Raw genomic sequence first — 21,996 nt, 5'->3', positions numbered from 1 at the left:
GAACCATATGAGGAATTTGTTTGCAACAGAGATAAAACGACAGCTTTAGTAATAAAAAAAAAAAAAAAAAAAGAATTGAACAGTCATTTCGAAGAAACAATAGAAATGTAAGTTAGAATAGTTTTTAAACAGTGACGGTTCCATTCATTTAAAAAAAATTAATCCTGATGGAATGTATCAACAAATCAGAATTTCACTACAGATACCACGTAGTTAAAACTAAAAACAAATAAGAAAAATAGTGAAAAAACAACATCTATGTCTCACCAATGGGACTTCATTCAGTGGAGATAACAAAACTATTCTCTGTCAAAAGTACAAATTTTAACAATATTCAACTACACTAAATACAAATTATTAAAATGATTGAGCAATTTTATCAAACATAAAACCAAAATAACTTTTTGGCATGTGATTGATTTGAAGATAACATAAAATTGGAAATTTACAGCTTAATAACTGAGGTCATTCAAGTTTTACACACAAGTACACATTTGTATAATGATAACTGATAGGAAATTATTGATAACATTGAAATTTTTCACAACAGCACAAATCCCATCCTGATGGGAGAACAAAGGGGGACAGAGTGGAAAATATTGTTAAATTTCCATAACCTGGATCAAAATTGTCCCAATTGTGTTTATCATGAAATATGTGTGTATGGTGGTCTTTAATTAATTAATTTGGGTTCTGAAATATAATTACTGAAAATCAAATATTGAAAAGCTTGAAAGGGTGAAATGTATCTTCATATTATAACAGTGTTCACCCCTCAACTTTCATATAGCATCCTGATAAACAGTGAATTTTGAAATACCATCATGTTTCTAGAAATTATAACATCACATCCAAAACACAATCTATAAGAATATTATTTCAGAAAACTTCACATTACAATGATGCTAAAATGCCCTGGGGAGAACACTGTCATTTGGAAGATCCATTTTAAGTACATGTTGCATACATTTTGCATTCTGGTTATAAATGCTGATAAAAAATATGGCTGCGACTAGGTATATCAATTCAGTTCTAATTATTTTATATGAATTTACAAAATGTTGACATACTGTCATTAATGACAAAAAATTAAAGGCATTTATTGTGAACACATGATAAAACCATTTTCTCTTCATCAAATGCTCATTTGTTATATTTCTTTAATTAATTCAGATTGGTCGGACATCAAATTCACCAACAAATTATCTACAGGGTTACACGTTCACACTTGTACATCCTTTATATAAATGGGGAATGTGTCCATGGGACACAGATGATCCCCCCGCTTGCATATCATATAAAGTTATAAAGGGACATAACTGAAGAACGGTAAAAGTGACGCTACCCAAATTTGTACTTGATCTGAGTTTTGTGGTAATGAGTATTGTGTAAAAGTTTCATAACATTTGGTTGAGGCAAACTTAAATTAGAGAACGGAAACTAAAAATTTAAGCAATTTTTCAAATTGTAAAGGGACATAACTCTAGAACAGTAAAAGTGACACCACCAAAATTCAAACTTGATCTGTATTTTGTGCTAGTAAGCATTTTGTATAAGTTTCATAAGAATTGGATAAGGCAAACTAAAGTTAGAGAACGGAAACGAAAAATTCAGCAATTTTTCCATTTGTAAAGGTGCATGGATGGAGAGTTGTCTCATTGGCACTCATACCACATCTTCTTATATCTATAAATCTAGAATGGTTAAAGTAACGCCACCAAAATTCAAACTTGATCTGTGTTTTGTGGTAATTAGCATTGTGTATAAGTTTCATAAAATTTGGTTGAGGCAAACTGAAGTTAGAGAACGGAAACCAACTTTGGGACGTACAGACGGGTGGACGGATGGATGGACAAGGGTAAAGCTTAATGTCCCCTCCACCATGGCGGGGGCATAAAAATATCCTTACCAAACCTTCCTGTATAGTTTTGAAAATAATTCATGTCAAACAACAAGACATATGTAAAGGAATAAATTTATTATCATTACATGTCTTGATTTGTTTGTTTAAACAAAGCATGGTATACCAAATTCTATGTAATCTTACTTCAAAGTTCCCCCCCCCCCCCCCCCCCCCCCCAAAAAAAAAACCCAATCCCAGCAAACCCATAAAATCCATCTTCATCCTTCACCTCAGAACAATACACCTTATCGCTATTTGTCCGCCATTACTGGACATTGCAAACATTACCATAAAATTTTGATGTCACAAAAGAAAATGTCCGACACTACAATGCAAAAGTGATTGTTGTATGACATTAATAGTTCAAGTGTCCCAGCTGCACAAATAGCGATAAGATCTTTCTCCAAAAATACTCCAGTAACATAGAAGATGAAAAGATGCAAGTTTTTTTCATGATTTTGAGACTTTTGACTTCATGCTTGCATTTTCCTGACAACTTTAACTTGCACTATGTTCATTACTGAAACTGCAAATCACTTTCATTTGTACATAACATGAGCATTATTCCTATGAAAGATGTTCATCACATTGGTGAGACAGGTCTGTTTATGTATGGTGATCTCCGTCGTCCAGGACTGGACCCATCCTGAGGATGATAACCTGGTGACCAGAGGTATGGTGATTGTGATTTAGATGGTGAATACGCTGGCGGTGAACCTGCATTAAAATGAATTCAGAGATTATATGTTGGTTCTGTATAATCAATGGTATGCTTCTTAATTTCATGAATATTGATTGAAACCTGAAATTTTCTTTAATCTATGAACTTTTAACATCATTATTAACAGATATTTGTGATTGGAAATTAATCAGTCAGGGGCATTACTTAAACAAGTAATTTTTTTTAGTTACTTATATAGGTAATTTTTGTTTTTAAAAATGATAAAATTACTCAATAGAGTTATTTTAAATTTCAATAGAAGCATGGACTAAATGTAGTTTTCATGAATTTTTACATTATTTTATATCATAAAATTAAGAATTTGTTAGAATTGAGAGGAGTATAGAGATAAAGGGTTACTTTAAAAATAATGACAAAAATATTACTTGAATAAGTTATTTTATACATCTTTGAAAGAATTAGTAATAACACTTATTTAAGGAACATATGTAATTGTTTTGGGTTACAAATTATAAATAACTTCAAGTCTTAATTAATTCACAAGTTTATATCTATTTATATCTGTCTACCTTCAAGATTTCCAAGGAAAGTGATATTTTAAGAGTCCCAAGAGGCCAATCTTTGATCCAGAAGCCTCGATATGAAAGTTAAGTGCGTCAGAAAGGCAATTAGTGTTTCAGAAGGATTAGATTTTATATTTCATGGGAAAAATACCCAAATGACTGTGAAAATTTGTTAAAACTAGTAAAATCTGTATAATTAGACACCTATAAAAATAATATTTAGAAAAGTTACTTATATAAGTAATATCTAAAATAGCCTCGTTTTCAACATTACTTGCATAGGTAATTTTAAAAGTTACTTGTTTAAGTAATGCCCCTGACTGAGATAAACTAAAATTTCTATTTTTAAACATAATATATGAAAAATTGTAAACCTTGTGTCTTGCCTATAACTGCTGCAATCAGTGTAAATGTGTTTCGTTGACTACCTAAAACTAAGTCCATTTTTTCGGTAAAATGCAGAAAAATGAATAACAAAATTCTAAATTGTGCTCAGAGTGCTATCTCTTGATTATGATGAACCTTCTGGTCAATTTCTTTAAAACTCCATAAAGGTTTGAAAAAGAAATTTAAGTTTAAATGATGATTACAAAAATACTATGTCTATCTATCAGTAGGTCTACATGATGTTTAATAACTTTTCAAATTGAAATTGACAGTTTTGTAGTTTTTTTCAGGTTAAAAGGTATTTAAGTGTTTAAGTGTAAAATAAACTGTTATCACAGAGATATGTCTCGCCTTTTTGTAATTTTGATAATGTAAATGTTGAAATTAAAATAGCAATACTTTAACATGTAAGTTATGCAAATATTCAAAGTTGATGAACCATGACTGAAGGTACATGGCTAAATAATCTCCATGGAATGAGATGTGCCAATGCTAATACAACTGCATACCAAATACCACTGACTTATTATAAGTCGTTCCCTTTAAACAAACCTAAACACAAACATTAACTTGTAAACTATGTAAAAGTTTCAAAGTCAATGAACCATGATCAGGGGTGGGGCTATATAATCTCCATGGAAATGATACTTGCAAATGCCAATAAATTTGCATACCAAATATCATTGACTTAACATTAGCAGTTCATCTTAAACTGATCTAATCACAAACTTATACATGTAAACTAGGCAAAAGTTTCAAAGTAAATAGACCATGACTGAGGGGGCGGGCCAAATATTCTCCATGGAAATGAGATGTGCTAATGCTTATACAACTGAACACCAACTAACATTGGCCTTCCACTAATGGTTCCACTTGAACTGACCTAATCACAAACTAATACATGTTAACTTAGCAAAATTTTCAAAGTCTATAGACCATGACTAAGGGGGCAGAGCCAAATAATCTCCATGGAAATGAGATATGCCAATGCTTATACAACTGCATACCAAATATCATTGACCTAACACTAGTGGTTCCCCATAAATTGACCTAATCAAAAACTAATACATGTAAACTATGAAAAGTTTCAAAGTCAATAGACCTTTACTGAGGGGGCGGGGCCAAATAATCTCCATGGTAATGAGATGTGCCAATGCTAATACAACTGCATACCAAATATCATTGACCTACCACTAGTGGTTCACCATGAACTAGACCTAATCACAAACTAATACATTGCTGACGCCGCCGCCGCAGGAAACAGCTATCCTATGTCTCGCTTTTTGACTCTGTCAAGGCGAGACAAAAACCTAGTTGAGCCTTTTTCAACTGATTTTAATGATTTGTTCTAATGCTGTGCTTTTACACCACTGTCCCAGTTATGAGGGAGGGTTGAGCGCTTGAAAGCATGTTTAATTCCGCCACATTCTGTATGTGACTTTCCCAAGTCACAAGCCTGTAATTGAGTGGTTGTTGTTGTTCTCTGTCTATCATAATTGTTTTTTTTTCGTTTATTGCTTTGTACATACATTAGTTGGTTTTCTTGTTTACATTTTACTTATTTCAGGGCATTTAATAGCTTTTCTTCTTGTATAATGTATGGGTTTTGCTCATTGTTGAAGCCTATTGGTAACCTATAGTTGCTTACATCTACATCAGTTTGTCTCTGATGGATAATTGTCTCATTGGAAATCATACCACATCTTCTTAATTTTATAATGATGTTCTGTAAGCTGCCATTACAGTTATGCAGGCTTTTCAAATGGTTAATGACGAAATCACCATGATGATAAAGAAATCTTTGTTCAATAATTTGACTTATAAGTTATCTTGTATGCATGAACTAACTTCATATATAGGCATAACAAGAGGTAATGCATGTCTTAAAAGGATCCCCATGATTAAAATATTCTAAATTAGCTTCAAAAATTTACCCTGGAGATGCTTTTGTTGCGGACTATCTAAAGGCCAGGGGCTCTTTTCACAAAAAACCTTACGACAATAATTGATCGTAAAGTTATACTGAAATGTTCATGACTTACACGTATTTTTTTCTCATGTAAGATTTTTTGTAAAATGAGTTGCAGAGCAGTGAACAGCTCCTGTAAGTGTGTAGACCTGTAATGCATAACTGAGTATAAGTGTGTAATCACCTATATGATATATTTTGAACAGTATACATGAATAAACCTTTACCTGATAAATTTTGTATGTTGTAAGGTGAGGAAGCCCCAGCTGGTCCAGGTATAAATACTGCATTTGGAACAGCTGTGTATTTTTTTCCAAATAGATAATGAAAACCTGGAATAAATCAAATAAACTTCATATGTACATGTACAAAATGTATACCAAATTCAACAATTATCCCATAACAAGAGGCTCCTAAGAGCATGAATTACTCTCCTGGTAAAAAATTGTTTTTCTTTTTTTCTTTTTTGACAGAAACGCAAAAAATGGATAATAATCATTGTTCAGGGGAAATAACTTCTAAAAGGAGTCTGTTGACAATTTTGGCCATGATTACTGATTATAGTTTGTACAAAAATGTGTGAGTCTTTAAAGCAAGGTGTGTGTTGCCTGTGCTATTAAAATTATATAAGCACAACTGCATAAAAAATCTGTGTAAATTTGGTTTAATTTTGTCGACCTGTTTAAGTAGTTTAGGATAAGAAAGAGTAATATGGACAAAAACAAAAATTATCCCTGGCATGACTTTAATTGAACTGTGAAACCATTAAAACAACACCAGTGATCAATGCAAAAAAAATCAATTAAGGATTAAAGGACAACACATAACAAATAATTACCCAAGCCAAAACAAGTTTTTTCATGTAATTAACATTCTCATCTGAAAATACCTCTAACTACATGTATATCTAACAGACCTCTGTTTTTGATGCTTGGATAATCATTGTTATTCTATTAACAGTAACATTGATCTGTTTTATAACGTAAAAATTGAAATTGGAACTCATATTCACTACAAGCAAAAAATAACACCAAATTTTATACACACGATCTAATTGCCAATACAAAATTCCTGAAAATAGGTACATGTAAAAAGAGTACAAATAGAGTATCTCTGTTTTAACACATTGAACCAGGATTATATTTATTTATATGCACATCTTCAGGTAGTATTCAGTTTTACCAATATCCATTTGGATGTTGAGGAGTTGCACTTATGAGTATATTACATGCTGCAACATTGAAGTAATTAAAATCAAATATCTCCCTTTTAACATGTAGCACTAGGATAAATTCATTTATTCAGATCCTCAGGTTGTGTGTAAAGTTTCTTAAACATCTGTCCAGCTCTTCAGGAGGAGTCTTGCTTTAATAGCACGTGGACAGAAAGAACACACCGATTCCGATGTACCATCAAAACTTAGTTCGCCAGTGTTATAATTGTCCTTTACTGTGGATTCATTTATTTTCGTGGTCACCATATTTCATGAATTGAATTCATTGAATTGATTTTGTGGTTTTGCCCTAGTTTGAATACAAGCTTACAGAAAATTTGGACTTCGTTGAACATTTAATATTTGTGGTTAACCTTTACCTATGAAATCTACCAAAATTGGTGTCCCACGAATAATAATGAATCCACAGTATCTGTCAACAAATTCAATAGTGTGAGTCAGGTAAATACAAACAAAACTTAACATCGACATAATCAGAACTTACCCAGAAGTGCAAGTAATGCTGTGGTAAATATCATGACATAATCAGGACTTACGCAGAAGTGCCAGTAATGCTGTGGTAAATATCATGACATAATCAGGACTTACCCAGAAGTGCCAGTAATGCTGTGGTAAATATCATGACATAATCAGGACTTACCCAGAAGTGCCAGTAATGCTGTGGTAAATATCATGAAGAACATAAACAGCCAGTATGGATAATTATTAAATAACTGTCTGATCAGAGTTGTCCAACCTCTATGTGCTCCATAATCATCTGTAAATAATCAAATAAATATTTATCTTCTATAAATAATTAGAAAATAAATGTGGATAGTGTCCACATGTGGACACAGATGATGCCCCCACTTGCATATCATATAGTTATAAAGGGACATAACTGAAGAACGGTAAAAGTGACGCTACCCAAATTTGAACTTGATCTGAGTTTTGTGGTAATAAGCATTGTGTGTAAGTCTCATAACATTTGGTTGAGGCTAACTTAAGTAGAGAACAGAAACTAAAAAATTCAGCAATTTTTCTATTTGTAAACATGCATAACTCTAGAACGGTTGTGTATAAGTTTTATAACATTTGGTTGAGACAAACTAAAGTTAGAGAACAGAAACGAAAAATTCAGCAATTTTTATGTTTATAAAGGGACATAACTCAAGAATGGTAAAAGTGTAACCACCAAATTTTGTACTTAATCTGTATTATGTAGTAAGGGCTATTCCATTAAAAAAAATGTACCAGGGTCGGACGGCAATTATAAAAAATCCTGTTGGTTGTTGATGTGTTGAAGTGTTTATGGCCAGTGGCCCTTGGTGTTTAGAGAAACGAAGTATTGTTGGTTGTTGGTGTTCTTTGACAGTCAGTTTTCATGACTGTCGGTTTCATCGTGTTATTTTTCGTTATTTATTATTAATTGTTTTTGCAAGGACTTATATAACCGATTGTTTCTGTCTCCTGCTCATATCGTGATATTTTGGAAAACATAACTGTTCCCGCCACTTACGCAGCGGCAGGCTCAACGTTGTATTCTACATGTACCTATGGTACCAGTTCCGGAAGTGCAAGAGTTACTTCCCTTTAATGACAAGCACATGACGAACGATGTCAAATTCTATTGAAAATAATATTCGGAGGTTCAAATTATCCGAGGTCCGCGACCTCCCACTATTGCAATCAGACTTTCGTTTTTGTTACTAGCTAGGCCTGACGGACCTTCGATTTGAAAGAAAATAAAAATTAACTTTGCCGACCTTTTTAGCCATCAGTATGGTCATTTTAAAGCCATATTACTATTGAGATCGTATAACCCTCCAGGGATTTTTTCTAGTATTCCACAGGGTCCAAATACCGGAACCATTCCTATTGGCAATGGCAAATACCCTACGTTTTTCCCAATTTTCAATTTGGGACCAAAACCTCCAAACGACCACAAAATTTTATTTTATCTTTATTATTCATGACAGTGATGCTGATTTTGTTCAACCGCTAGCTTTATACTGAAAATCGCCAACAAGTAATGTGTAAATAAGAGTAAAATCGTTTCTGACTAACAAAAACAATGAAAAACAATGGATGCCATAAACTGGAAATAAAGACGATTACAATACCGGATCAGATTCCGGGGTCGGATAAGGGTAATTCCGGGTTTGCCGATCAAATACAATAAAAAAAAAAAATAATTCTAGGCAGGTGACAAAATACATCTATGATGATGAAATATAAACACTAGAATTGAAAACCAAACGATATATGGAAAACGAAGAAAAAGCATGAAATATTTTATACAGAAACTCAAAATAACTTTTAGTTCAAAAATTTTCATGTCAAAATCCAATGAAATGTGACAGTAATTTTCTTTATCATTAATAAATGTTGATATTACATGTAGATGTTTTTATAGAGTATACATATATCTACAATTCCAAGAGGTAATTTCTTCTCAATTTTGAAGGGCCAGTAAAAAATAAGTTAGATATATTCCAGTTGGTTCTTGTATTATCATGAAACGACTTCCTGTTGGTTGGTGTTAAGATACATGGTACATTCCTCTTGGTCATGGGGGTACTTAAAAATTGCCTTCCGACCCTAGTACCTCCTTTTTAATGGAATAGCCCTAATAAGCATAGTGTATAAGTTTCATAACATTTGGTTGAGGCAAACTAAACTTAGAAAACAGCAACAAAAAATTTGTACTTGATCTTAGTTTTGTGGTAATGAATATTGTGTATAGGTTTCATAATGTTTAGTTGGGGCAAACTTAAGTTACAGAATGGAAACTAAAAATTTTGCAATCTTTCGATTTATAAAGGGGAATAACTCAATAATGATTAAAGTGACACTACCCAAATTCAACTTAATCTGTGTTTTATCGGTGGAAGTCAAAACTAAACATTGCATTGTATAAAGCATTTATTGTAGTTGATTCAACTATAATCATGGACAAAGGAAGATAACTCCAATTTTAAAAATTACTTGATATTTTGAAGAAAATAAAAATTTTGCAATTTTTCCATTTAAAAAGGGGCATAACTCTAGAACGGTTAAAGTGACGCCACCAAAATTCAAACTTGATCTGTGTTTTGTGGTAATAAGCATTGTGTATAGGTTTCATAACATTTGGTTGAGGCAAACTTAAGTAAGAGAACGGAAACGAAAAATTCAGCAACTTTTCCATTTATAAAGGGGCATAACTCTAGAACGGTTAAAGTGATGCACCAAAATTCAAACTTGATCTGTGTTTTGTGGTAATAAGCATTGGTTATAAGTTTCATAACATTTGGTTGAGGCAAACTCAAGTTAGAGAACGGAAACCAATTTTGGGACGTACGGACGGATGTACGTTCGTCCGTACAGACGGACAAGGGTAAAACTTAATGCCCCCACCGCTACGGCGGGGGCATAAAAATGTTTATCTTCTGTTTTTAGTTATCTGTCTAAATAGACATTTCCCTTTAATCCTGTTTTATTCAGATCAGAAAGAGGAAAATAGTGTTGAACACGAAAAAAACTCATCTTAAGAAATACTATGAATAACTAGTATACCAAAGAAACAAAACTTTTATTGTGATTTATCTTCTTGAGTGTTTAGAGAATGCCTCTAGCATTACAGTTCTTATGTTTTGTTGAATAAGGGCTATTCCAGGAAAAAAATTACAGGAAGGTTAGACACCACATAGTATTTTTTCTATGGGTAATAAGAGTGAACTTTAATCAAAGGTAGTTCCCCCTAAATCGTGGATCACATAACCATTATTTTGAACAAGATACTTTGTTTATCATATTATGACTTTACATCAATCCTTTTCAAATCGCAAGTTATGGACAAGCACACAGAGGTGAATATGGATGAAAAGATACTCAGATAGTTTCCTAATTTTTGTTGAGGTGAGCTTTCAATAATTATGTTATGATATTAGTCTTAGTGTGCATATTCTTCTTCTGTTTTCTTTTTTGAAAAAAAATCTTAATGTTTGTACTGGTAATGGGATTAAACAATACATTCAAATTGCACTTTGGTTGTAATTTAAATTACATGTGTAATAGTATACAATTACTGTCTTTTGATGAGGTAAATATGTGGTTTAATTGACTTTTGAAATACTGATATTCCGCATGTGAATATGCCGTTTTATTCAAAATCTGACTGTCATAAAAGTGGGAGGTTTAGCTAGCTATAAAACTAGAAAATGCCTGTACCAAGTTAGGAATATGGCAGTTGTTTTTTACTTGTTCTGTTGATTGATAGCGTTTGATTTTGTCAGTTTTTATATACATCCCCTTTTTGAATTTGCCTTGGAGTTCAGTATTTTTTTTTTTTTCAAATTGATAAAGAAAACCCTACTTAAGTTCTATCACAATGGAATAATCCTCCTTACAATTTTTTTAAAAGTTCATTACCTAAATATTCAGGCTTCTGTCCAATTAATCTTATGCTAACAGGAACCTTAACTTCTTGACCTGTCTTTGCACAAATCATATTTACTGACACATCAAGTGTTTCTCTGTCCCAAAGTGCAGCAGAGTCAAGCAATCTGATTGGATAAAGAACCGATTTAGACTGTGTGTCTTGTTCTGGTTTCAGAGATTCTAGTATTGCTGAATCACTAACCACTGCCTGCAAATAAACAAACATTCCTTAATATTCATCAAAAGTCTTTCAAAACATAAAAATCAATCCTACACTAATTAAAGAATTGTGTCCACATTATAAGCATGCATTATAGCTAAGTACATTGCTAGAATCAGCATATCAAAGAACCCCAAGAATTCAATTTTTGATGAAATACTTCTTAGTTAAACCATTTCTGTTCTAATGGAAATAACTTAAACTTTATTTCCATGAACTAATCATGTTAATCTAAAATTAAATATGATTTAACCATAGACTCTGAAATTAGATATGATGTAAAGAGATATAATGTTATATTTATTTTTAAATTATAATCAAATATAAATAATAGTTTTCTAATAAATCTGTCACTCCAATTATAATTGGGTGATTGCATTGAAAATTACCAGATGTGTGTTATCTTATCACTTAGTGTATAAATCAAAATCAAACTTTATATATATAGTTGATAGTTCCCAATATTTTTTCTTTCATCTGTAACATACTAATATAGATCTGCAACTTATCTTATCTTAATTTAAACTTTTTAACTTATAAATAATAGATTATTATCTAATGAATTTTCAAATCTGGAACCCCAAACAGGATCAAGTAAAAATTAAAATTAACAGACACAATAAAACAATTGTATACATATTTCACTCAGAAAATTAGTTTTTACAGAATAACAAACACACCATAAAATTCTTCAAAGAATTTACCAAAGAAAAGAAAAATTAATAATTAAAATCATGCTGGCAAATTGAAGGGTTATTTCCCCTTGAACAGAACTATGGTTTAACCTTTTAACAAATTACTCTAACATTATGTATATAATTATAAGTAATGTAATTAACTTCAAAATGTCTATCTCTTAAAAACCTATAAAACTTATCTGTAATTATCTTCAAAGTGTCTAATGAACAGTAAATTTCAACCTTCATTTATACAGTCCTACTAGTAAATTTCAAACTTTATATATACAGTCCTACAGATCTTATCAGGAAACAGAAAATTTTCAAATAAATCTGTCACTTCAATTATAATTGTGAGATAAGACTTTTACCATATGCTTTACCTTAGTCATAATATGATAATAAGAGAGAAAAATATTTAAAAATACCAATTTTGGATATTAAAAATGGCGATAACTCAAAAAGGAGAAATACTAAAATCTTGAAAATTGAACTCAACCTTCATTAAGTCCCAGGAAACAACATATTTAAATTTGAAAAAAAATTGTCAAAGCGTATTCATGTTATTGTGGAGACACTGTTTGGCAGCAGCCCGTCCGTCCGCAGGCCTGCCGTACATCCTCAATTTAATAACCGATATTTCCTTCGTAAATCCGGTTAAAAAGTGTTTTACAGTATAATCAGAATGAATGGTTATCTATAACATTGATTTTTCAATGTGAAACATAACTACAGTTGTTCAATCAGGAAATATAGGCTATGCTGATTCAAATGTTGATGAACTGTTCTCTTTTATACAATAATGACACTTGCTATATACATGTATATGTAGTTTTATGGTGGTATTTAATTGGTGGAAGAGACCAGTGCCAGGGTGAAACGTCAACATTGACCACAGGTTTTTGAAATATGAACCTAAATGCTTACTAACTTAACCAAAGTCACTGAAGTGTAAAATACTATATAAGCTGTGCTTCATCATATGAGCTGCGTCCGTTAGAAATCGACCTTTAATATGCAAGTGTACATTAATAAGACTTTGATTGATTTTGGAACATTCAAAATACAAAACAAAAGATGAATTTTTGTCTGTTTCGTAGATTTTCTTATAACAGCTTAATTTTCCCCCAGTTACAGACTGTTCATAGAGATTTTTTCAACCCAAAATAGGTTACCAGATGTTTTGATATTCATATGCATAAGGTCTATTTGACGCAGCACATATTATAATACTGTAGTAATAAAATGGTGATATATCAATGGTGATTTGTTAATCTATATGCCTAAACCATATCTGTGGCGAGACAAAAACCACCAGTGTTTTATTGTATTTTGTATTTTATTACCTTGATATTTCCTGCTAATGCAGGTATAGTTGATATTTTGATAGAATACACTGCTGCTACTGTAGACAGATGAATCTCTGAAGTTTGTACAAAGAATGCTGGATAAATTTCAAATTGTTTGGATTCAGAAATGACTTCCGACTGACCGTCCTGGAAGGGAATTCTAACAAGCAGACGAATATTTGAAGTCATTGTACTGATTTGCTGTGACATCTTGTCCGCTTCTTGTTTGTTGAGCTGGCAGCCATATTGTCCTAGAAGGAAGATAGAACTAAAGTTAACCCAAAAATTGAGAACAAAATTTCTTAAATAACAAAATATTAGTATATGTGTAACCCTTTTTGAGGAATTCCTTAATCATTTTTTAAATGTTTTTAGATGTTTGTGATATTTATTTCAATAATTATAAATTTTTGTTAGTTTTAGTCCTAATCTAAATTCAAGGAGATTACCAGTGCCATTCAATTAAAATTGATTTCAGAGGGAAGGAAACGATCTATCCCACTACCATCCAGCCCAACATGCTTTCTTTCAGTTATTTTGCATACAGTAAATGAACAAACAATCACAAGTGACCCATAACCCATGGTCGACAACCAAAATTTTACTTCCTATTCCTTATACAGAATGTGGCAGGATGAAACATGTTAGCGGGCACAAAAATATTTTTGATAATCTTCTATTCAATTTATTATATCTCACCAGTTTTACTGTCAAATATGCTGAAGACAGAGAAGAGGTCATCAATGGATATTTCACTTCCTGGTTCGGTCAGGCTAAGTTGACAGTTGAATGGAATGGAATCAGGATGAAAGTCTTCTTCCAACACTTTGCTATAACAATTATCATCTATGAATAGAAGATAGCATCTATATAAACATTGAACTCATGTTATCACAGAATGAAAGAACCTTTAGTGAGCACGCTCACATACCAAATGCCCCTACATAGTTAACATGGGATATTTTTTAATGTCACCCTCCTAAGACAATGCAAGACAAATAGCTAACAAATAAACTTTGTGTTACAGCAATAAATAATGAGTGAATACTATAAATATATAATTAAGTGAAAACTATAAATATACAATCAAGGAGAAAATATCTTTGTATACACCAGTTTTATGTATGTGCGAGGCAATTTCCCAGAGAATGGGTGAACACAAACCATCTGCTCTTTAAAGTTTTTTAAAGAAAGTTTTGGGGATCTTTCTCTCATTTTAAATATTTGCCCCAAGTATTAATATCATACCTTGGAGTCCATTCCCTAGTCTGACTGGTACAAAATATCCACTTGATCTTCCCTTTACATTGGTCAGGAAGGTTAAAGGTGTGTCAAATGTTACGGATTTAATTGGGTCTATTGTTACCTGTAATAAATTATTTCTACAGTTGCATCACATGGTAATAAAAATACATCTACACTCTAAAATTATGCTGATTAACAATTAGGAACCACATATATCTTTACAAGAAAGGGCAATTTATACGAAATGTTTAATTCTAACTAGAAGCTTCTTAAATTGAAATGAGTAGGAATTCGTCATTAGTCATTTTCTACTTTCAGGATTTTGAAAAAAAACATAGGTGACTTTTTAATATTCATTTATGTTAAACACTATTTCAAACTATTGGCTTAGAAATAAGATTTTTTTCTATCAAGAAAAAAAACTCATTTCAGGTAATTTTTTATGAAAATAAGGAAAGTTTTTGGAAAATAAAATTGTTAACAATAGATAATATATAGGATTTTTAAGGAATATTTATCACTTCAATCTGTTGGCTTATCAGCACAAAATTGACAACGGATTTAGTGAAATCAAAAGAATGAAAATCAATTTTCCGTGTGGCTTTACCAATATAAGACATTCTGACATTTACAGTGTTTTTCATTTTATGGAAGTAAATGTAACTGACCTCTGTATAAGTAGTTATACCACTAGATATTTCATATGTGATCAATGATGATCCAACTTTAGTGGCCACTGCAATACCGCTATCACTGGTGATCTTGACATTGTTGTTGTTATTCTGCCATACACCATTATAACCTGTTTTAAAAAGCACATGTAAATAAATGTATTAAAACAAAAAGAGTATGATAGATTTACAAAAGTACCAATTACAAATGTGACAATATTTTACTATTATAGGGGTCAAGGTGAGAGTTACCTGACTTTGATATATATAACACACCCTCATGCATCAGCATCATGATGCATACCAAGTTTGGTCAACCTAAGTGCTACAGCACAAACGCGATGCATAGGGTACAAATCAGACAAGGTTTTACTATCATAGGGGTCAAAGGTCAAAGTCAAGGTCAGAGTGACCTGACTTTGGTATATGACACATCCCAGCCTATGATGCAACTGCATACCAAGTTTGGTAAACCTAAGTGTAATGGTACAAAAGTAAAAGAGCCAGGACTGCTTTTAGTATTTGACACCCTCTAGCCCATGATGCATCTGCAGAGTTATGCAACAGGCTCAAAGAGGGATGGACTGACAGACAAGGTGATTCTTATATATCTGCCAGGGGATATTATGGCCACACTATATGGATTTACATTATAATTCAGCTCTTAACAATGCAAAAGGTATCATTATTTACATATAATAGTAACATTAGTCTTGATCAGCACTAAAAGTTTGCCAAGTAACATTCTTCCCCACCTGACTCTACAAAAGCAGGGCGGATATTTGGGAAAGAAAATATTGAAAATAGACTAAAACAGTCACATAAATGCTCAATAATCCTTATTTTTGGTGTTCAATTCTGTATAAAGAAAATCCTGTACTAATAACTAGTTTTACCTGATTCTGTAACTAGTGATGAAGTGTAACACACAATCTGTCCTAAGAATACTGCATGACTGTTTGGTGCAATGGCATAATCTACATCAATATTTATATAATCTGCTATCCAGGGGCTGTGTTTGTCCCAAACCTACAATAAAACATCAATGTTTATATAATCTGCTATCCAGGGGCTGTGTTTGTCCCAAACCTACAATAAAACATCAATGTTTATATAATCTGCTATCCAGGGGCTGTGTTTGTCCCAAACCTACAATTAAACACCAATAAAAACTAATAATTTATTTGCAATTCCTAAATTGGGTTCAAATTTCTCGTTGTAATATGCTCTGAATTAATATACAAACAATAACAGTTATATGTACAAAAAGTTCTATATTGGAAACTGGATTAATCTTTTTTCTTTTAATACTAAATACTGATAGAATTCCTGTTTTATATTCAATTTTACCATGAATATACCTTCACCAGCTACCATAAATTATTACTAGATGGCTTTTATAGCTAAATGCATACTTAACTTTGGAATTCTATAAATAAGGTATCCTAAAGTAAGGAAAATACAACTTAAACAAAAACATATGAGGCTTTTTACAAAGAAAAAGGAAGTTATTATTGCCATTTTCTCACTCATATGCCACATAACCTTTCTTTATCAGCTATTTACAGTTTAACTTTACCTTGAGAACAGTTTGTCCCACTTCAGCAGCCTTCATTACCAATGTATTGTTATCAGATCCATGTCCAATTTGTACCAGATCATATCTAAAATCGTTCAAAATTCAATTAGTTTTTTTTATCATGACAGTACTATCATCAAATGAAAACTGTGTAGAAGATAATGTTATTGTCAGTAAGCTTTTCTGTCTATCTTCCTTTTTTGATGTAATGCACAGTTACAGAAAAAATACCAAAAAAAACATGTATGAATTAGGAAGTCTTTAAAAAAAATCTGGCTTCATTTTCAATGATAAATGTTGAGTAAGTGCCAATGATAAAGCAACCTGATAACTATATTTAACCAACATAGTAACGAGGAGGTCACATGCATGTTGTAAAGTGTGGACAAACTATCACACTGTAGGACAAACTCTAATTCATCTTAACCAAACCTGGCACCTCCAAACATGTTTAACCCCAACTCATTCTATATGTGCCTGTTCAAAGTCAGAGGCCTGTAGTTCAGTGGTTGTTGTTATAAATTAATCTGTTAGTTTTCTAAATTGAATTTGTTTCATATTTTTCATGTTGGGGCCTTTTATAGCCAACTATACGGCATGGGTTTTTCTCATTGTTAAAGGCTGTATTGTTGCCTATAATTGCTTACATCCACTTCATTTGAACTTTGGTAGATAGTTGTCTCATTGGCAATCATACTACATCTCCTTATTTTTATATAAGTCTATATTAGTTGTTGATAAATTTAGCAGACAACCAAAAACCAGTAAAAAAAAATAAAGACATAAATTTATGAATAAATGTATACAGGAGATGGATAAAACTTCAATATAAAAAATGAGTAAACGAAAATTAATCTATTCAAAATCTTCTATTGTGTCATTTTTACTAATTTCAGAATTTTATGATCTCTCTGCATTGTTTTAAATTTGAAATAATTCACCTGTTCAATCTATAATACATCTTAACATTGGTTGCAAAAAATTCCTCTCCAACATCGTCATGGTAACTGACGGACAACTGCAAAGTAACACCAACTGGAATTTTCTTCAGTTGACCACTGTTTGTCCTCAGTGCAGTTTCAGAGTTTATCATCATGTATGCAACAGTCTTAACCTAAAAGTGTGGGAATTTTTCAATTCATTTTCTAAACAAAAACAATGGTTAGGTTTTAATAAAAACAATGGTCAATAAAACGCTGCCAAAAAAACCCATTTCCCACAGCATGTTCAAAAGGTAATGATCAGCCTTATGTATTTACTAAAAATGGAAATCAAATGTCAGAAAGATTACACATTATGTAAAGAATAGCTAAACAGCATTCATATTTTCTCGGTGTAAGCTGCTTCTTTTTCCTCCCTACAGAAACAACACATTAAATTTATTCAGTATAATATCCCAGTGGAACCTCTGTATACCTTCAGGTAAATTTTCAGCTCTTAAATTCATCTAAATAAGCAGTATCTGGCTAACGAAAAACAAACCAAAACATATGCTTTGACAGTACTGTGCATGATATGGGATATTACCATTACCTTTATTAGCAGTAAAACATCTGCTTTGACAGTACTGTTCATGATATGGAATATTACCATTACCTTTATTAGCAGTAAAACAGTCTGGTTTGTTCCAAAATCTTCAAATGCTGTAATTTGTAGATGTGCTTCCCCACAGGAGGCGCCACTTGTGATGACTCCTCCATCTTTGACAGTGATGATGGCCTTGTCTGAATTAGAAGACAGTACCTGGTAACTCATTCTGGCAGATCCGTCTCTATAAATAATAAAGTTATATATAGGTACAAAGTGAAAACCTGGTAAAAATACAAATACAACAAGATGTACCGCAAGCTATTGTTAACTAATTATATCCTCGCATATATCAAGAAGGAATGATTGCTGTTGTTGATAAAAATGTTCAAAAATTTAAATGCAAGATATTTCAATGTTATTAACTGTCATGAAAGAGGAAATAGAACATTGAACACACTGAAAATGTGTAACATAGTATTAAGTTTTAACTTGATGTGATCACAACTTTTTGAAAAACTACCTTATCCAAAAACTGTAACTGATATGGAATGGAGGGAATGACTAATGAAACAATGAACAGTTCAGAAAACATAATGCTATTGTAGGCAGGGCATAATAAATTGCAAAAATTAATATTATATGTAAAATCTGCATACATTTCATCTATTTCTGCTGTATGGAAAACAGTAGCATAATATGTAATAAATTTTTGGTTTGACATATAAAATGTTTTATACCTGTTTGTTTTAACAGTAGCCTCACTGTTGGGTGATATCAGTAGTTTTCCATCACAAATCTTTGGACTTAACACTTCCATTTTCTGGTAAACCTGTAATTAGACAAATTCATTGTAACAGCATATTTCAATGATTTATATGTTTGCCAAATGAAAAAAAGTGTAACAGAGTTTTTTGTCGGACCAACAACTGACAGGGTTCAAACTTTAAACACAAATAATTTCTTTTGCAATCCTTTTCAATATTTGCTTGCTCCTACAGAATAAATCAATAATCATGATGACCGTTCTAGAAATGAATTTCTACATAAACACTGTAGAAAATACCTGTATTTGAAGTTCATCTGTTAACTCAGCTTGCTTAAGTATCTGCGATCTGGAATTCCTCTGAGGTCTGACTGTTAACTTGACCGTTACTTGTCCAGGTGATTTGGCAAACAACTGAGTAGCAAAGTTACTTTCATCCACGGGTTTAATATTACTCTGTAAATATAATTTATACAGTAGATCACAAGTCAACAAATCCTTTTATTTTAAAGGAGAAAGTATGATATGGCCCTTGAAGTTTAAAATCATGAAGTGTTATCAATATATCAAAAAAATCCTTCTTATTTTCACACAAAACATTATTATGTCAGATATCAGTGACAATATGTTTCGATTTTATTTTACATATTCAAACTTATTGCAGTTATAGAAAAAAAGTGAAAAAAATGCCATAAGGACCTACAGGTCAAAGATTCCACTTTATATTTACATATGAAAAACAGCCCAACCTTAAAAATATTTTGCCACAAGATGGTTCAAACTAAGATGTTGATGAAATATGTTTTTAGATAAATACTATTGCTCATATTTATATTAACATAAAGTATATGTAAAATGGCCAGTTTGTCAAGTTTTTCAATTGTGACATGATTTTTGATTTCATGGTGTCACTTCAACATTAAAATGACCAATCTATTCATTCATCAAACTTTAAAAAAATTATTTGAAGGATTTAATTTAATTTAAGGAGGCCACATAATTTCATTTATCATATTCCCTTTTCTAATAACAATAGCCATTAGTACCTTTAATTTAAGATTGCAAATGGTCAAATAGATCATATTTATCTGGACATATGTATTTTTCTATTCTAAAAACTCAATCCACCTTGTATGATAAGATAATATTATTGAAATGAACATATAAGAAAATGTTATAGCATCAATAACATATAAATAGTAAGCTCCAGTAAATGAATGAAAACAGAAAGCAAAAATATAATGCATATTATACATGACAAATTAAGTAATCAATTGTGACCTTAAATTCTCATCTTCAATTAATAAATGACAAAGTTTCAACAAACATCTTGAACTAGTTTGAATAAGTGATACAAATTGTGACATATTAGGCAAGGAACAACAAGTTGAACTGTAAGCTCCCTATAAGTATTGAGTAAACTGGAAGTTGATGAGTAATGGATGGGAAAATGCATCACACAGTACAGCATGCATATGAAGCCTCATACCAAATAACAGGATGCTATGGTCCATAGTTTCTGACAAAAATGTGATGAAAACTTCATAAATAGGTCATTTTTTGTAAGAATATATAAAGAAATTGATTAGTGATGAATCTGAAAATGCACCACACAGTATAGCATGCTCAAATGAAGCTTTAAACTAAATTTCAAGAAGCTCTTATTTGTATTTCCTGAGGAAAAATGTGACAATAATTTTATGGGCTGATAGATGGATGTAAAAACCAGTATACCCTCTGTCCTTTTGGAAAGTGGGTATAAAAATGATAAGCAAAATCTTAAATGTAAATATCTATAAGCTGGATAGATAACAAAATGATATTCATTTTCAATGGAGTTCAAATTGCAAACTTGACATAGCCTTTCATAATTCAGTGTTCTCCCCAGGTCCTTTTAGCATTATGGTAATGTGATGCTATCTCAATTGGTTTTCTTATAGATTATGTTATGGATGTGGTGCTATAATTTTTAGAAACAAGATGGTATTTCAAATTTCCCTGTTTACCAGGATGCTAAATGAAATATCTGGGGAGAACACTGCTTTCATTAAGAGGTACGTTATGAAATCTTCCAATTTCAATGTTAGTTTTACTGAAGCACACCGAGTTGTGCTTTAAGTTTAAGCAAATATTTTTCCAAACAAACTTCAATTAAATTTTTTTTTAAGAAATCTTATTTTTCACATTCTAATATGCTAGAACACCAGTCTTGGTTGAACTGGTCATAAAAACATCATTTCAAAACATAACATGAAAAATTTGTAAGGGTTCCACGGAACCCAGTGTCTTGCCTACTTTTGCTGTTAGTCGCAGGCTCAACAAATATGGGGAAATAATTATTAAAAATTTTCCTCTAGATACTATCTTTTGAATGTAAGAAGCTTCTGTTCAAGTTTGGTAAGAATCCATGATGGTTTATGAATCTAATAAATGTTTTAAAAACTTTAACTGCAGACTGTATGTAATGCTAACTGGAAGAAAAACTAAGTCCAATTATAAGTAATATACGGAAAAACAGGAAATTTTTGTTTACAAAATTTCCTTCTAGTTACTACTACTAGCTTTTGATCATAAACAAGCTTCTGTCAAAGTTTGTAAAAAATCCAGGATAGTTTAAGAAAGTTATTAAAATTTTGAAAACTTTAACCACAGAGTGAATGTTATGTTAATTGGCAGAAAAACTAAGTCCATTTATAAGTAAAATATGGATAAACAGGATTTTTTTTTTTAACAAAATTTACTTTTGAATACTATCTTATGATCATAAAAAAGCTTCTGTCCAAGTATAGTACAAATCCAGGATAGTTTAAGAAAGTTATCAAA

The 21,996-nt window shown here is 31.6% G+C and overlaps 1 protein-coding gene across 2 annotated transcripts in view; it reads right to left on the bottom strand.

Annotated features, from left to right (window-relative positions):
• Window positions 1-2,094: 2,094 nt before the first annotated feature.
• LOC127706751 (nuclear pore membrane glycoprotein 210-like) overlaps window positions 2,095-21,996 on the bottom strand; it is an 84,489-nt gene continuing 64,587 nt past the window's right edge. For both annotated transcript variants that reach the window (XM_052211409.1, XM_052211410.1), the window contains 14 exons: window positions 19,474-19,629; window positions 19,148-19,239; window positions 18,477-18,651; window positions 17,822-17,994; window positions 16,881-16,965; window positions 16,198-16,330; window positions 15,299-15,432; window positions 14,634-14,751; window positions 14,085-14,231; window positions 13,383-13,636; window positions 11,131-11,347; window positions 7,379-7,495; window positions 5,732-5,836; window positions 2,095-2,620 (listed from right to left, as the gene is read on the bottom strand). In XM_052211409.1, the coding sequence (XP_052067369.1) occupies window positions 2,487-2,620; window positions 5,732-5,836; window positions 7,379-7,495; window positions 11,131-11,347; window positions 13,383-13,636; window positions 14,085-14,231; window positions 14,634-14,751; window positions 15,299-15,432; window positions 16,198-16,330; window positions 16,881-16,965; window positions 17,822-17,994; window positions 18,477-18,651; window positions 19,148-19,239; window positions 19,474-19,629 (2,040 nt within the window). In that variant the 3' untranslated portion in view covers window positions 2,095-2,486. The remainder of the gene's footprint in view (window positions 2,621-5,731; window positions 5,837-7,378; window positions 7,496-11,130; window positions 11,348-13,382; window positions 13,637-14,084; window positions 14,232-14,633; window positions 14,752-15,298; window positions 15,433-16,197; window positions 16,331-16,880; window positions 16,966-17,821; window positions 17,995-18,476; window positions 18,652-19,147; window positions 19,240-19,473; window positions 19,630-21,996) is intronic.

The sequence above is a fragment of the Mytilus californianus genome, unplaced genomic scaffold, assembly GCF_021869535.1.
Source record: "Mytilus californianus isolate M0D057914Y unplaced genomic scaffold, xbMytCali1.0.p SCAF_6, whole genome shotgun sequence".
NCBI classification, from domain to species: Eukaryota; Metazoa; Mollusca; class Bivalvia; order Mytilida; family Mytilidae; genus Mytilus; species Mytilus californianus.
The sequence above is the reverse complement of the archived record's forward strand: the minus strand, read 5'-3'. Positions and strand labels throughout refer to the sequence as shown.